The sequence below is a fragment of the Hyperoodon ampullatus genome (assembly GCF_949752795.1).
Source record: "Hyperoodon ampullatus genome assembly, chromosome: 19".
NCBI classification, from domain to species: Eukaryota; Metazoa; Chordata; class Mammalia; order Artiodactyla; family Ziphiidae; genus Hyperoodon; species Hyperoodon ampullatus.
In genome coordinates this window covers 2,167,174-2,179,933 of record NC_136932.1, presented here as the reverse complement: position 1 = coordinate 2,179,933, position 12,760 = coordinate 2,167,174, and the positions used below count along the sequence as shown (strand labels likewise).

Sequence of the window (12,760 nt, the reverse complement as noted above, 5' to 3'; positions counted from 1 at the left end):
ATGGCGGCAGTGCTAATCTGGATTTCTCTCCTTGTGGGTAAGTTGGGGTCTTCCTCAGGGTAGAGGCCCAGGTTGAGGGCGTGAGAAGTTCCTCAGGGGAGGGGTTGGGGGTCGGGGTGAGGCAGGGGCCAGAGGGATTTTGGGGTGTAAATTCCACAGCCGATGGGGCTCTAGGGAACTGGGGCTGGGAGCTGGGATATGGGGGGCTGGCTGGGAACTCTGAGGGGTGAGGTGTCCTAGGCTAGGCCGGGCCTAACTGCACAGGCCCAGAGTGCCATGGGCCCTTTAATGGGCTGGCTTCTGTCTGGGTCCAGGCTAAATTTGGCCCTGGGAGAGTGTGAGGGTCACTGGGGCAGGTCCTCTCCCTGGGGCTCCGGGCTCAGGCTCCCCTTTGCTCGGCTCCTAGTGGCCTCTAGTGTGGGCCCTCTTCCCTCTGTATATTAGGGGAGGCGGGTGGGGGCCCCAGAGTGGCTACCTGCATCCTCCAAGGGGTGCTTACCTCTCAACATTCGAAAAACACACCCACTAATAAAGATCATCACAAAAAGCCTCCCACAGTCAGCTTGGGGTTCTTTTCCAAGTGCTCTTAACACACACACACACACACACACACACACACTCTCACACACCCCACACCCCTTTCAGCCAGACATCAGTCCCTGCCCATCGTGACCCTCGATGGAGGCCTAAAATGAGGAGTGAGGGGCTTCCGTGAATCCAAACCAAACTAAGGTCTGGGTCTGGTCACTGACTAAAGTGTGCGGCACAGCCAGGGCCCCAACCCATCCTTCCTGGGAGCCAGCAAATCCATCCGCCTCCTCTCACACATTTCTCCACTCCCTCAGGGCCACTAGGGGCTGGGTGGAAAAGGGGACCTTATTCCCTGGCCAGGACTGAGGCTGGGCCGTGTGTTTGGGGGTCGTGGGTCCCCCCAGGTCTCCTGGCAGGTCTGGGGCACACCGAGGCCCAGCAGACCACCCTGCACCCACTCGTGGGCCGCGTCTTTGTACACACCCTGGACCGCGAAAACTTCCTGCACCTTCCTGAGCTCGTCGTCGGTGAGAGGGGCCTGAGGGGCACCGGGGTGGGCTGGGGGCGCCTGGCCCAGGGCTGGTGAAGCCTCCTGTTGTGTCTCCAATGCCCTCTCCTCCCTTCCACCAGCTGTCCCAGCCACCGTCCCTATCACCTACCACGCCCACCTCCAGGGACACCCAGACCTGCCCAGGTGGCTCCGCTATGCCCAGCGCAGCCCCCACCAGCCTGGCTTTCTCTACGGCACCGCCACCCCAGCAGATCGCGGACGCCAGGTCATCGAGGTACCAGTAGGGGCCCCAGTGGGCTGTGTCGCATGCAACAGGGACCCAGTGTTCACTCATGTACATGACTCACATGCCTCTAATTTGGTGGGCTCAGCCTTCTCCCGCCAGGCCCAGCCGCACCACCCGGGCTTAGGAGTTAGGTTCTCTCCTAACCCCACCTCTCAGCCCTCTACCCGTCCTCCAGGTCACAGCCTACCATCGGGACAGCTTTGCCACCACCCGGCAGAGGCTGGTGCTGTTGATTGGAGACCCAGAAGGTACCGCCAGCCCCGCCCCACCCCTACCCCAGCAATGCCCGTCTTGGGGGATCTCCCCTGGAAGGCGGGTGCAGAAGTGAGTAGTGGGGAGCAGGGTACCCTGGAAAGACTCTGCAGTTGTATTCTCGGCTGCTCTGCTGATAGACGGTGGAGCCTTGGGCGAGTGATTGAGGCTGTGGGTGTGGAGCAAGGGCATTTGAGGCCTGGGATATAAGGGGTATTAGGGAGGAAGGAAGGGAGCTGAGGGGACACGGGGACCAGTTTGGATGGGGGGAGGCTTAGGAAGGATCCACGCAGGGCTGGGGGCTGGGTGAGGCCTAAGGTGCCCACCTGGCCCTCCCAGGCCCCCTGCTACCATACCAGGCTGAGTTCCTTGTGCGCAGCCATGATGTAGAGGAGGTGCTGCCCTCGACACCTGCCGGCCGTTTCCTCACAGCCTTGGGGGGGCTCTGGGAGCCAGGGGAACTCCAGCTTCTCAACATCACCTCTGCCTTGGACCGTGGGGGCCGAGTCCCCCTTCCTATCGAGGGCCGCAAGGAAGGGTAGGCATGCAGCCCAGGAGGGCTTCCTGGAGGAGGGGGCAGCTTGCCTTGTGTCTAGGTGGTGGGCATAGAACATGGGTCTCCCTAACTTCCAAGTGGGGCTTTACCACTTGCACGCTCCCCATGCGCATCTTCACCTCCCAGCATCACATCACTGTCCACTTCCTTCCGGCCACCCCCTCATCTCCTCCCTCTTGCCCTTCCTGGGCCCAAACCCTAGTTACCCTGAACTCTGCACTTTCTGGTGCCCATAAGGACACGATAGATCCATCCATCAGAGGACATTCCTCGGGGCCAAGGCCACCAGAAGACTGGGGTACTCTGTGTACTCTCACCAGAACCCCCGATCTCAGGGTGGCCATAACCCTCAAATCTCCAGTGCCCAGTGATATCCCCAACTTTTTGATGGTGGTTTCTATCTGGGCCCAGGGTGTACATCAAGGTGGGCTCCGCCTCACCCTTCTCCACCTGCCTGAAGATGGTGGCATCCCCCGACAGCCAAGCTCGCTGTGCCCAGGGCCAGCCTCCACTGCTGTCCTGCTATGACACCTTGGCGCCTCACTTCCGAGTTGACTGGTGCCATGTGTCATTGGTGAGGAGGGACCCTGGTTCTAGGGGTGGGGGCGGGGCATGGCCCCCATCACGGTCTCCTCCATCCCCATCCCATCCCATTTCCCTGTTTCTTCAATTGTCTACGCGCGCGCGTGCGCACACACATGTTCTACTTTCTCCCACAAGAGGGCAGCAGAGCCCATAATCCAGACAAGGGATCACCAGCTCCTGGAGCCCCAGCTGTGCCCGACGGAACAGCTAGAACAATCACTCCCACAGGACGGTTCCAAACTCCTTTCTCCACCTAGGGCCTCTGTGGGACAGCTCTATTTCCTCTAAGGTGTCACTTAGCAAATTGGCCTAAAATAAGGGACAGATAGCTCTCACCCCCATGTTATAAACCAAAGATGCTCACTACTGCTCTTTGGGATATTGAGCTGAGGTGTCTAGGGTCCCTAGAGATCTTATTCCCAGGGCTAGGAGCCCTTCCTGTGACCTGACCGACAGCACAGGCAGGAACTGGTAATCAACATGCTTGAGCACTTGCCATGGGCGACGCACTATGCAATCAAGATGTTTTATCCTCACAACCACCCAGGAGACAGGTACCACCATTAGCGTCCCTACTTTACAGATGAGAAAACCGAGGCACCCAGAGGTAAGTCATTGCAGCATAGCACTTGCCTGAAACAGGATTCAAACCCAGGCAGTCAGACTTGAGAGCTGTGCTCTAACCGTTGTATGGTCCTGCCTCCCCTAGAATTTCTTTCCTGGCACCTAGACCAGTGCTTGTGCTGCTCAGTCACATGAGCTGGGGGAGGCCAGGCAGGGGGGATCCCTGCAGTTGCACGGAGCAGGGTGGCCCCAGAACTCCTGCCCTGCGCCCTGAGGTTCTCTGTGTCTAGCCATCCACTCCTGGGTCAGCCCTGGGCTCTCTGAGCAGGTGGACAAGTCAGTGCCAGAGCCTGCAGATGAGGTACCCACGCCAGGTGATGGGATCCTGGAGCACGACCCGTTCTTCTGCCCGCCCACCGAGGCCACAGCCCGAGAGTTCCTGACCGACGCACTGGTCACCCTCCTGGTGCCCCTGCTGGTGGCCCTACTGTTCACCCTGCTGCTGGCCTATGTTATGTGCTGCCGGCGGGAGGGACGGTGAGTGTGGGGTCCGAGGGCAGGGAGGGCACTGGGGCTGGTGCTCACATTGTGGGATTCCTTGTGGCACTTGTGCCACGTGGAGACCCAGGTCCCTCAGGGAGCAGAGTCCTCAGCCAGGGAAGGAGGAAGGGCCCCTGCCTGGCCTGGCACCAGGAGGGGTTGTGGATGATAGCTAATCCCCTCCCTTGTTTTTCCAGGTTGAAGAGAGACCTGGCCACCTCTGAGTGAGTACGGGAAATCTGTGGGCTGGGTGGGAGGCCTCCTAGACTATCACGCTGGACCCTCCAACTTCCATGAGCAGCAGACAAACCAAATTACTCTGGGATGATGAAGCTACCCTTGGCCTGGGAGCTCCAGCCCTTGGCTGGCTGGGCGCTGGGCCCAACCTATCCTGGCTTGGCTTTCTCATTTTCTGGTCTCCATGGAGGAGTCTAAAGTGGGACAGGAGCGGGGACCTAGCCAGGCTTCAGGGATCTGCTGCCACCCTGGGAGAAAGGGTTTGAGAAGCAACTTTACAAAGCAACTTAAAAGGCTTCCAGTGCGTGCACGTGCACGCTCGCACACACACACACACACACACACGCACACAACCACGATTCGCTGTGAGTCAGACACTTGGGTTCTAGGCTGCTTTCTGCCACACAATTACTGTGACTCTTTCTGGCCTCAGTTTCTTCACCTGCAAGATGATGCGGTTGGACCAGCTAATATCTGGATGCTTTCAATTCCTCCAGCCCTTCCCAAATCTATCTCACTCTTAGTTTGCCCAGGTTTTCCCCACCCATGGCCTTACCTTTCCTCTGTGCCCCCAGACCTCTTTCTCTCCCTCTCCCTTGAACCCCAGAGATTCCAGGAGGCAGGTGTGAAGTAAGTTAGCTCCTTTTATTCCCACTGCCCTGAGCCTGTGGCGGGCATGGCACCCCTCCCTGCTTGCCCAGCCTGCCTGGTTAACTGCGGCATCATTTGGCCACCCCGCGAACCCCCTTGGTGAGCCTCTTGGGCCCCTGCTTGGAGCCCATGGGCAACCGGCGCTGTCCAGACTGCCGCTGCTGCCCAGACTGCCGCTGCTGCTGCTGTTGCCATCTCTTTGCCTTGAGCTTGAACTTGGAGGCATGCTTCTTGCCCATGGTGATGGAGCCTGCGGCCCCTTTGCCTGTCACGTGCTTGAGCATGCCCTTGTCCACCAGCCCCTTGAGCGCTCGCTTGAAGTGCCAGGTGCTGCGGGTCATGTTGTAGCCACTGGTGGCAACGGCCTTCCTCAGGGTAACGAGGGACACGTGGTTGCGCGCCCCCTTGTTCTCCATGACCCCCAGGATCACCTTGGATATGCTGGGCTTCCCGTGGTCTTCGGAGGAGGCATGGCACCCAGTCCCTCTCTTGCTCGGGAGTCCGGACGTGCTGGCCCGCTGGACTGCATCCAGGGCAGTGTTTGAGGCCAAGGGCCCAGATGGGGTTGGCAGCGAAGTGTCTTCCTGCATCTCTTCCTGGGGTGGGTGAAGGGAACTGGGTGCGAGGACCTCCAGGATGGCGGCTGGAAGTCTCCCCCGAGTTGGGGGAGGTGCGTCCCAGTTCCTGGTTCCCTCAGAGGCTTCCTTGTAGGGCTCTGGCCTCAGCAGAGCTGTGCCTCAGGTGCAGGGGGTGGTCAGGTTATATACCTGTGGTGACCTCAGGGGAACATCGTGAGGCCACCAGAATCTTGTGAGGGTCACAGTAGCCCCATTGTTCCCCCCTGGGTGGGGCAGGTAGTGTGGGCATCTGACATGCCAGGGAGCCTGGAAGAAGGGCTGTGGCTGAGTGAGCCGAGCAGGTGGACCCACGTGGTGCGTATGTTCTCGCCAGCTGGTGTTAGGGTGCCTTAAACCCACCATTTTGACCCCACCATATAAATCTATTGGGTTAAACAATACAAACATTTTTAGAATCAGAATTATACCAACATTTTTGAATTTTTATGGGGAATAAATGTTCCAGAGTGAACATAAAATGTAATTCCTTGATCTATCTAAGTCGATTGAATTCCTTGATCAACTTTTAATACAAGGCAATGAAAAAGATTTGCTTTTTTTTCTGCTTTCATTTTTATTTGGTAGAATTTTCCCCCACTGGGATCAGTGATTTTCTATGTAAATTTTACAAGGAGGATTTTATTCCTCAATTTGGGGGCCTGTGCCAAATTTGATGAGTGTCGTCTCCTGCCACTGCGGGTATTCTCTTCTGGCCAGTTACTTCCACCAGGTCTGCCTTTCCTGGGTCAACTTTCTAGCTCTGCTGGTGTCAGGAAACTATGCTTCCTCCATCAATTTCGAGTCAATAACCAACTTTACCCTGTGTGTGTGCGCGATATTAGCCCTTGTTGGTTTGGATTTTGTGTTGATTTTTTTCTACAAAATCCTATTTTTTTTTCTTTCTGCTTGTTCAGGTTCACTTTTCAAATGATCCAAAATTGTGATTCTGCTGCCTGTTTTTCACCTACGTCAGATTTTATTGGTCAGAACATCCTCTAGCCCAACCTCCAGCCCAACGACACTCTCCTGTGATCTGTGTGTCAGAATCAGGGCTCAAGGGGCTGTGTGTGCGCGCGCGCGTGTGTGTGTGTGTGTGTGTGAGAATGTCTGCCAGTTGGTTTTTCTGCCCAAGTGCTGATGTGGAAGGACTGCGGAGGAGGGCACCACGGGTCTGACTTCTGCTCCTGCTCTGGAAAAATGTCCACAGAACATTTTTCCACCTGTGTGTGTTACTAGAGTAATGAGACCCAGATGTGGGGCTGGGAGTGGGGAGGAGGCCCATCAGCTAAGGCCTCCCCCACCCGAGGGATCATTACCTGCCCGGCTGCCTCCACTGCCACACGCTTCCTGCTCCCTTCCCCTCTCAGCCTCCCCTTGCCTGCTAATGGAAACTTGTGTTTTGGACAACTCTGCTTGCCAAATTCCAGACTCAATAGCTCATCTTGACCCTCCCCAGCACATTCAGTAGGAAGCTAGAAAATCTTTTCTGTAGTCTGATCTCTCAGGCTCTAGCTGGAGTCTGTGTCCACTACTTGAGACATGGGCATGGGTGGGGATCATTTCCCCCTCCCGGATTTGATCAGTAATCCAGCAGTAAGTAGGATTGCTTCCACCCTGCCTGGGGGCCCCACCCCTTTAAGAAAACCAGTTCTTATTGTCTGTACTGAAAAGTCCCTGTTGTTTGTCTGACCCAGCAACCAGGTAGTCTGGGAAAAGGTCTCCAGGCGGAGCCCACAAATGTGGGTGTGTTCATGTAAAAGGGCTCGGAAACATCCTTCCACTGGAGGCCAAGTTTATCCCCACAATAATAGCTATCTTTTGCTGCATGCTGACCAGTAGATGTAAATGTTTTTTCTGCATCAACTCACTTAATTTATACAACAACTGCATTACAGTCGAGGAAACGGTGACACAGAGAGGTTAAGTAACTTACACAGGGTAACACAGCCAGTAAGCAGTGGAACTCACACTCAGACCCAAAGCAGGTTCTCATGCTTAACCACTGTGCTACCCTGCTTCTCAAAATGAACTAAAGTTGCTCCTGCATAGCAGAAAGCAAGCCCATGAGAATGTCAGATGAGAACGAGGCTCAGCCTTCTTAGGGGAAACTGGAGCTAGAGCTCAGGTAGGACTTACTAAAGGGTGTGGTAGTCAGTCCTTTGGGCGCTGCTGGAGCTTCTAGCCTGGTGAGGGTGGGGCCTCATTCCAGCCTCAAGGAGCCTTGGTTCGAAACACAGACAGGAAGCAAGACTGTGTGTGTGTCTGGAGCTAAGCAATGCTGGGGACAACCTGGGGCAGGGTGGGAGGGGGTCAAGTTACAGAGGGAGTGGAGCCCAGGTCTGAGGATCCAAAATATAGGCAGTCAAAGCCCAGCAGGAAAGAACTTGGGCAAAAGCTAGGAAAAGGTGGAGGAGGTAGATTTGCCCGACTAAGATGGGGATGATGGGGAGGGGATGGATGTTCGGTGCTGGGAGAGAGTATTAGAAGAGGGAACTGATTGCTAGAAGGGACACGGGGGATCATCATCAGAATATAAAAACAATATAGAGCCCAGCAAACACTGGCTTCTGGTAATAAATACCACTGTAGGTATCTGTTCATGTCTTAGCATCTCAGGAGCCCTTACCACGTGCCAGATGCTTTTCTAAACACCCAGCCTGCATTTTCCCATTTAATCTCCATAACAATCCTAGGAAGTAGGTTCTATTATTATCCCCATTTTACAGTTGAGGAAACTGAAGCACAGAGTGGTTAAGCAACTTGCAAAGGACACATAGCTTTGAATTCAGGATGTCTGCACCCAGACCCCATGCCTCAGTCACTGGACACTAAGCTGACACCATAGAACTTCCTGTTTGTCCTCCCCCACCCATCCCGCGTGTGTCTCCCCACACACTGTAGGTGGGGAAGACTGCAGGGTGGCTCAGAGGTAGTGCCAGGCTGGACCCCAAAGTGGGTGCTGACTCCCAGAGCTGATGATTCTGCTGGCCCTGTGCCCCCAGTATCCAGATGGTCCACCATTGCACCATCCGCGGGAATACAGAGGAGCTGCGACACATGGCAGCCAGCCGAGAGGTGCCCCGGCCACTCTCTACCCTGCCCATGTTCAACGTGCGCACAGGCGAGCGGCTGCCCCCGCAAGTGGACAGCGCCCGGGTGCCTCTCATCCTGGACCAGCACTGAGGGCCCACACAGGTGGGTCCGGCTGGGCAGTGCCAGCCTCTTTTCTGGGAGTAAGGTGGCCTCCATCTCAAGGCTGGGGCAGTGAGGGGGGCGGATGGGAAAGGGCACACAGACCTGTCTGCCCCTCCGAGGCAGTGGTGGGGGTGCTCAGCAGTGCCAGGTGTGTGGCCCCCAGTGCCAAGCACTCGGAGTCAGAGGGTCAGGGTGGGGAAGGCAGGAGAACCGGGGCCTGGTCCTCGCAGACCCCCACTCTCTCTTCTCTTTGCTGCTCCAGTTCCAGCACTGGCCTCATCCTCCCTTCTCTCCCCACTCACAGAGCAGCCACGACCCATGGCCACATCTTTCCTTCTGACTCCAGCTCCTGTCCCAGTGGACCCCCGGCTTGGAATAAGCAGAGAGATGAGGATGGGATGGGATGAGGGTGATCTGGGATCAGGACACCCAGAATAAAACCTGCTGTTCTGCTCGTCTATTGCTGTGCACTCGTCTCAGCAGCCTCCTTCCCAACCCTCATTGCCCCTGTCTCCCTTTCTGCCTTGTGGGAGCCCTTAGAGGTAGCCAGGAGCTGCCAGCTTGCCCTCTGGACTCTTGGCATTTTACCGTTTCTCAAATTCTCTGAAAGTAAGAGGTAAGGACCTGCATATGCAGCCCTGATATTAATCCTCACATGAGCCTAATAGGGATAACTGGATCACTATCCCCATTTTATAGACAAGGACACTGAGTCCGAGAGAGAATGAGTGACTTACCCAAGGTCACAGAGCAGGCAAGTGGCAGAGCTTGGATTCAAACCTGGCATGTCCACCTCCACGCTGCCTTCTGGAGGGTTGAGGGGTTCTGGAAGCAGGAGATCCAGGCTCTCACCCATCTAGATCTCCTGGGGGGAGGCCCCTTTGGGAGTCATAACCTAGATATGGAGAGGGAGTTGGGGTGCAGGACCCTGAATCAGTGACCCGGATCAGTGACCCGGATCAGCGACCCCTCCCGGTGCGCTCCTCAGGGACAGGGTCGAGGTCCGCAGGACACTGCACAGCCCTCGTTGAGCTTGGTGTCACCAGCTTAGCTTGGTCCCCACGTGAGCCCTGGAGAGATTGGCTGACCAAGAAGCAGACACAGCTTGTTCTTCTCAGGCGGCTGCAACCAAAGCAGGCCGGCTCCACCCCAGCCCCTACCATCCAGGGCCCATCCAGTCTCACATCTCATGCTCCCTGGGGAGGACAGGCCAGAGACTAAGCCCCAGAGGGGACCCAGTTAAGGAGGGGGAGGGAGAAGCAGGGCCTTTTGGCCCAGGCCCCTGACCCCGGGAGCAGCTCCAAGAGAATTCAGACAAGCCCACCCTGAGGCCTCTCCACCCCTTTCTAAGCCCCTCACACTAGGCCTGGGCCCCACCCACTGTCCTGGAGCTGATGCTTAATCACCCCTTTTCCCCGTGTGTGTGTGTGTGTGTGTGTGTGTGTGTGTGTGTGTGTGTGGAGGGGGAAGGTAGGGGGGATGCATGGGAGTTTTCTCTCACCTGGAGGCAAGGGCCCAACCTGGGGGCTGAGGGGAGGCTGAAACAGCCAGAGCAGCCCCCAGTATAACGGTGGTGCCCCCAGAGCCAAGGACCCCAGAGGAGGGCCGAGTTTCTGAACACTGCATCCCGCTCTTCAGACACGTATAGGCACGGGGCTCATGAGGACCCCAGGGGGCTCCTGGACACCCTCTCCTTTCTCTCACTTCCCAGAATCCCCACCTTCAGAAACTGCCCTGAATCCCTCCACATCTCACGGCTTCCACAACGGCCTTCCCAGGCCAGCTCCAGGATCTCACCCCGGACCCCCACACAGCCTCCCTGCCCCCTCTGTGCCCCTTCAGTCTCGCCTCCAACACCAGTTGGGCCCAGCCTTTAAGAAGAGAAATCAGGGAGTCTCGCCCCTCTGCTGTCAACTCTCCTCTGCCTTCCCGTGACACCGAGAGTAAATCCACACTCTTGGCCAGGCGTAGAGACCCCGTCCACCCCTCTGACCTCATCACCACCCTTCCTCCTGCTTGCGTGCTCCAGCCGCGCTACCTCCTAACACACCCCTGTTTCAGGGCCTTTGACCCGCTCTTCCCTTGGTCGGGAATCCCCAGCCCCCATGTCCACACAACTTCCCCTTGGTGCAGTCATTTTGGCCTCTGCCCAAATGGCAGGTCTTTACAGAGGGCTTTCCCCTGCTCAGAGAGAGCCCTCTGCCCAGCCTCCTTGCTCTCCCATAGGATGTGCCCTGTATGAGCACCTTGTTGGGGTCCGCTTTGGCCCTAGAATGTAAGCTCCAGGAGGGCAAGATTCCGTGTGCCCCCAGGGGGTGCAGTGCCCGCACACAGTAGGCACTCGGGAAGGTTGCTCCGAAGGAACGTGAAGGGAAGCCATCAGGTCTGGGCCACTCCGAGCTCTTAACGGAGGTTTCTCCTCCTCTCTGGGCAAAGGCGGGGAGGTGAGCAAGGCCATTGCCAAAGCTTCTACCATGATCTTGTGGGTGCCTCCCCCTTCCCTGCTGGCCACCCCACACCCATTAGTTAGTTAGTTAATCCCAGAAGCGTCTGTGGAGGCAGGAAGGCGCCCCGAGCTCGCACAGCGTATGTGCTCAGTAAACGTTTGTTGGCTGAAGAACTCTGTAGGTAACAACCCCCAACCACATGAGCCTTCTGACTTCTCATGTGCAATTTCCTTTCCCCGGGGCCCCTCATCTGGCTGAAACCTGGAGCTGCACAGAATCCGCTCAGATTGGAAGCTCCACTCGGTCAGCCGGCTGTCTGGGGTGGCTCCTCCCTGATCCCTGACCCCCACCCCGTGAGGAGGGGACCGCCCTCTCCGAGTCTCATGCTCCCACCCTTGGCCTAGGCGCTCTTCCTGTGCTGGCCAGGATGGGAGAGTCCGAGGCCCGCGCCACACTTCCCTTTGCTGCGCGACTTTGCCTTGGGATCTTGGCAGCGCCTCCCTCCCAGCTCAGCTACCAGGAGCACACGGGAGCCTGGCTGCTGGCTGGGAGGAAGTGGCCCAGACAGGGGCTGGGGGCATGGCGTGACTGCGGAGCAGCTCCCAGCCATCCTGGCAGCTCGCGGGGAGGGCGAGGGGGCAAGACTCCGCCTGGCAGTCACACCCCAGCCCCTCACGCCGAGGACAAATAGCCACTGTGTTCCCCTCCACCCTGAGACTTGATCCTCTCCAGTGCCACACCCACAATGCCCACAGGACCCAGTGTCTCCACCTGTATCCTAGACACAGCCCTCGCGCATGGCTTGACTCCAGATGGTAGCTCACCACCTCTCTCTCAAATTGGCGAGAAGGCCCTCTGCCAGACGTGGGCACACAGGGACCCCTACAGCTGGCCTCAGCCCCCACCTGCACACTTCTTCCTTATTCTTGAGATACATGCACGCACACACTTAGACCCCGTGTTATAGAGGGCTCCCATGGTGTATCTGCTGGGATTTGGAGCCAGAGACAGCAGGGTTCCAATCACAGCTCTGACATTTTATGCATAGATATTAATTATAACTGTCTTGAGGCTTTTGTGAGAATTTGGGAGAACTAGGTGAGCGCCTGGCATCTGGCAGCTCCCAAGAACGGAGACTTTATGACATACAAACACTCACATGGTCACCCCAAAACCAGAGGTCTGTGAGATCTCCCTGTCCCCTAAGATCCGGATTAAATGGACTCAATTTCCATTCTACGAAAAGTTCAAGCTCTCCCTGTGAATTAGGGTGGAGCTTGAAATTCGCCTGCTCATTGGCTCTGACCTGCTGTCCAATCCCGCTCTGTCTGGTAAGGCAGCTGCTGGCCACCTGTGGCCACTGAGCATTTGAAATGTGGCTTCCAAACTGAGATGTGCTGCAAATGTACTGATGAAACGATAATATTGGGGATTATATTAGGTGAAATAAAATATCTTATTAAAATTAACATCCCCTGTTTCTTTTTTTTTTTTTTTTTTCTCCAATTCGCGCTGTCTCGGCGCACGTACGTGTCACCAGCTCTTTTTTTTTTTTTATGGCTGTGTTGGGTCTTCGTTTCTGTGCGAGGGCTTTCTCTAGTTGTGGCAAGCGGGGGCCACTCTTCATCGCGGTGCGCGGGCCTCTCACTATCGCGGCCTCTCTTGTTGGAGCACAGGCTCCAGACGCGCAGGCTCAGTAATTGTGGCTCACGGGACCAGCTGCTCCGTGGCATGTGGGATCTTCCCAGACCAGGGCTCGAACCCGTGTGTCCGGCATTGGCAGGCGGA

At 56.7% G+C, this 12,760-nt stretch overlaps 2 protein-coding genes across 2 annotated transcripts; one reads left to right on the top strand and one right to left on the bottom strand.

Moving 5' to 3' along the window:
- On the top strand, positions 1-8,929 carry SGCA (sarcoglycan alpha; the record flags this gene model as incomplete). The annotated part of the gene is made up of 10 exons (XM_079724619.1): positions 1-37; positions 936-1,058; positions 1,162-1,316; positions 1,504-1,576; positions 1,920-2,118; positions 2,548-2,710; positions 3,614-3,822; positions 4,023-4,049; positions 8,333-8,525; positions 8,830-8,929. 9 exons carry the CDS (start codon positions 1-3, stop codon positions 8,511-8,513), a joined length of 1,167 nt encoding a protein of 388 aa, XP_079580745.1. The 3' UTR covers positions 8,514-8,525; positions 8,830-8,929.
- Positions 4,785-5,303, bottom strand: LOC307067369 (histone H1.9-like; the record flags this gene model as incomplete). The annotated part of the gene is made up of 1 exon (XM_079724857.1): positions 4,785-5,303. One exon carries the CDS (start codon positions 5,301-5,303, stop codon positions 4,785-4,787), a length of 519 nt encoding a protein of 172 aa, XP_079580983.1.
- Positions 8,930-12,760: the final 3,831 nt, after the last annotated feature.